At 26.3% G+C, this 1,828-nt stretch overlaps 2 protein-coding genes across 2 annotated transcripts; one reads left to right on the forward strand and one right to left on the reverse strand.

Annotated features, from left to right (window-relative positions):
• Positions 1-146: 146 nt before the first annotated feature.
• Tsp_12898 (conserved hypothetical protein) lies at positions 147-175 on the forward strand (the record flags this gene model as incomplete). Its single annotated transcript, XM_003370867.1, has 1 exon — positions 147-175. A coding segment is annotated over one exon (29 nt), but the record flags the coding sequence as incomplete, so codon positions are not given.
• A 150-nt stretch (positions 176-325) lies between these two features.
• On the reverse strand, positions 326-1,217 carry Tsp_12899 (conserved hypothetical protein). The gene is made up of 2 exons (XM_003370868.1): positions 1,026-1,217; positions 326-349 (listed from the first exon to the last, which is right to left on the reverse strand). Exons 1-2 carry the CDS (start codon positions 1,215-1,217, stop codon positions 326-328), a joined length of 216 nt encoding a protein of 71 aa, XP_003370916.1.
• Positions 1,218-1,828: the final 611 nt, after the last annotated feature.

Below are 1,828 nucleotides of genomic sequence, written 5' to 3' on the forward strand. Positions count from 1 at the left end.
TTTTAGTTTAGAATGTTAAGGTCTAATTTTAATATGGTTATTTTAACATTTGTTTGTAAAAGATCTTTCCAATTTTAAAATTTTGTGGTACGTTATTAAGAAAAGAGAAGAAGAATTTAGTGCAAATATTTGTATAGTAATTTTAGGGAAATCTTATTTTTCACAAAATGTATGAGGAGAAGTAAATTGAAAATTGATTGCATAATGGTAGTTGCTTTGCAACAAGCAGAAAATCTTCGCTGCGCAAAGATAATTATAGTGTTTTTCCTAAAAATGGATCATTTTAGAAACATGTCAAACTAATTATAGTAAATCGAAAATAGAATTATTTCTTTTCACAGCAGTGCGACTGAAAGAATTTACAATATATAATGATGTGTTATTTATTGAAGTTCATCGTTTAATCGTATGATAATTTCTTTATATTTTTGGTCAATTGATGACGCTGAATTTGGAAATGTTTGTTGATGTTGTTTAATTTTAGCCTATCGGCATTTTCACGAAAGTTTCTGTTAAATTTGTTCATTGATTCATGTGGATTGCATTAGATTAATCAGTTTACTGTTATCAGTCGAGTAAAATGTTTGAACTTCACTTTATACTTTTAATTTATCTTAATTCACTTTAAAATTCAATTTACTAAATTATTCGCATCGCTAAGTTCAGTCAAATTATGCTGAATGCAGACAATTTTTTCAAATTGCTCTTTGAAACTAAAAACAACGCTGTAATTGACCTTTTATCCTCAATTTTGGTCAATTTTTTATTCAACGCACTGGAATGATGACAGATTTATTTGAATTCAATTGTTTTGTTGATAGATTTGCAATAAGCAATAGCTAATTGTTGCGAAGTGACTAACGATCATGTTTTTGCATCAAATATACATGGGAACCTGAGTTTTATGGCAGATGAAATTTTACTATTTAAATTTAAACAGTTTTAATCTTTTGATTCCTGAATTTCTATTCCAAATATCTTATTTGACAGTATTCAAAATTGTATTACACTGATTAATTTCTTACCGTGCTTAGCAGAGTAATCTTCTTCTTTTTATTAGTTGCGTGAATTTTACAGCATGCCATACTATAAATAAAATAGCTTTTCTGTTCAAGTGTCATGTTACATGCTTTAAATAAATAATACATTGCCGTGCTTAATTTCAAAGCAGAACGGCTGTTTCTTTCCAAGGAAAGAAAACATGGTGATTCAGTCATTACTTGTCTTGAAACAAATGTATATAAGCAAATTTCAAAATAGCACTTTATTTAAATTTTACATTCTCTTAGTACTATATAATCATTCTTACAAGGCAATAAATATATTTTGTATTTTATTTGAAAATTATGACATTTAAAAAATCTATTGAAATTTAATTTATACGCATGACTTGAGAAGATGTCATATAGATGTAAAAAATTTTGATGCGTATGTTTTTCATAAATTTCAAAAAGTGCATTCTAATTTGATAATGTTCTCATTTTTCATAGTTTAACCTTAAATAGAACCCTAAGAACTGAAAGACAATTGGATTTTAGTTGTATATCTTAGAAATAAATGCGCCAAATAATAACAAATATAACGGAAGGCGTATAAATTTGAAGATTAATCCATATTGTGATGAATTTGATGAACAATCAATTTTATGTTAATAAATATGACAAAAATATGAAAGAGAAGATTGTACTTCCGCATTTTGTTTATTATTTTTTGAATAGACTAATTTATAGTTTTAGATATTTGAAATTTTAAATGTTGAATAACACCATTAACAATTTATATCTGTAAAGGTGACATGAAGTATTGGGAATGACTTCATTTCTTTGAT

Source organism: Trichinella spiralis (genome assembly GCF_000181795.1).
Source record: "Trichinella spiralis strain ISS 195 chromosome Unknown Scfld404, whole genome shotgun sequence".
In the NCBI taxonomy this organism is placed as follows: Eukaryota; Metazoa; Nematoda; class Enoplea; order Trichinellida; family Trichinellidae; genus Trichinella; species Trichinella spiralis.

Excerpts from the sequence above, each read along its gene's own strand:
- Tsp_12899 (XM_003370868.1), bottom strand. The coding sequence starts at position 1,217 with ATGACTGAATCACCATGTTTTCTTTCCTTGGAAAGAAACAGCCGTTCT. Across the intron at positions 350-1,025 it reads AGATTACTCTGCTAAGCACG|TCGCACTGCTGTGAAAAGAA; the intron begins GTAAGAAATTAA and ends AAATTCTTTCAG.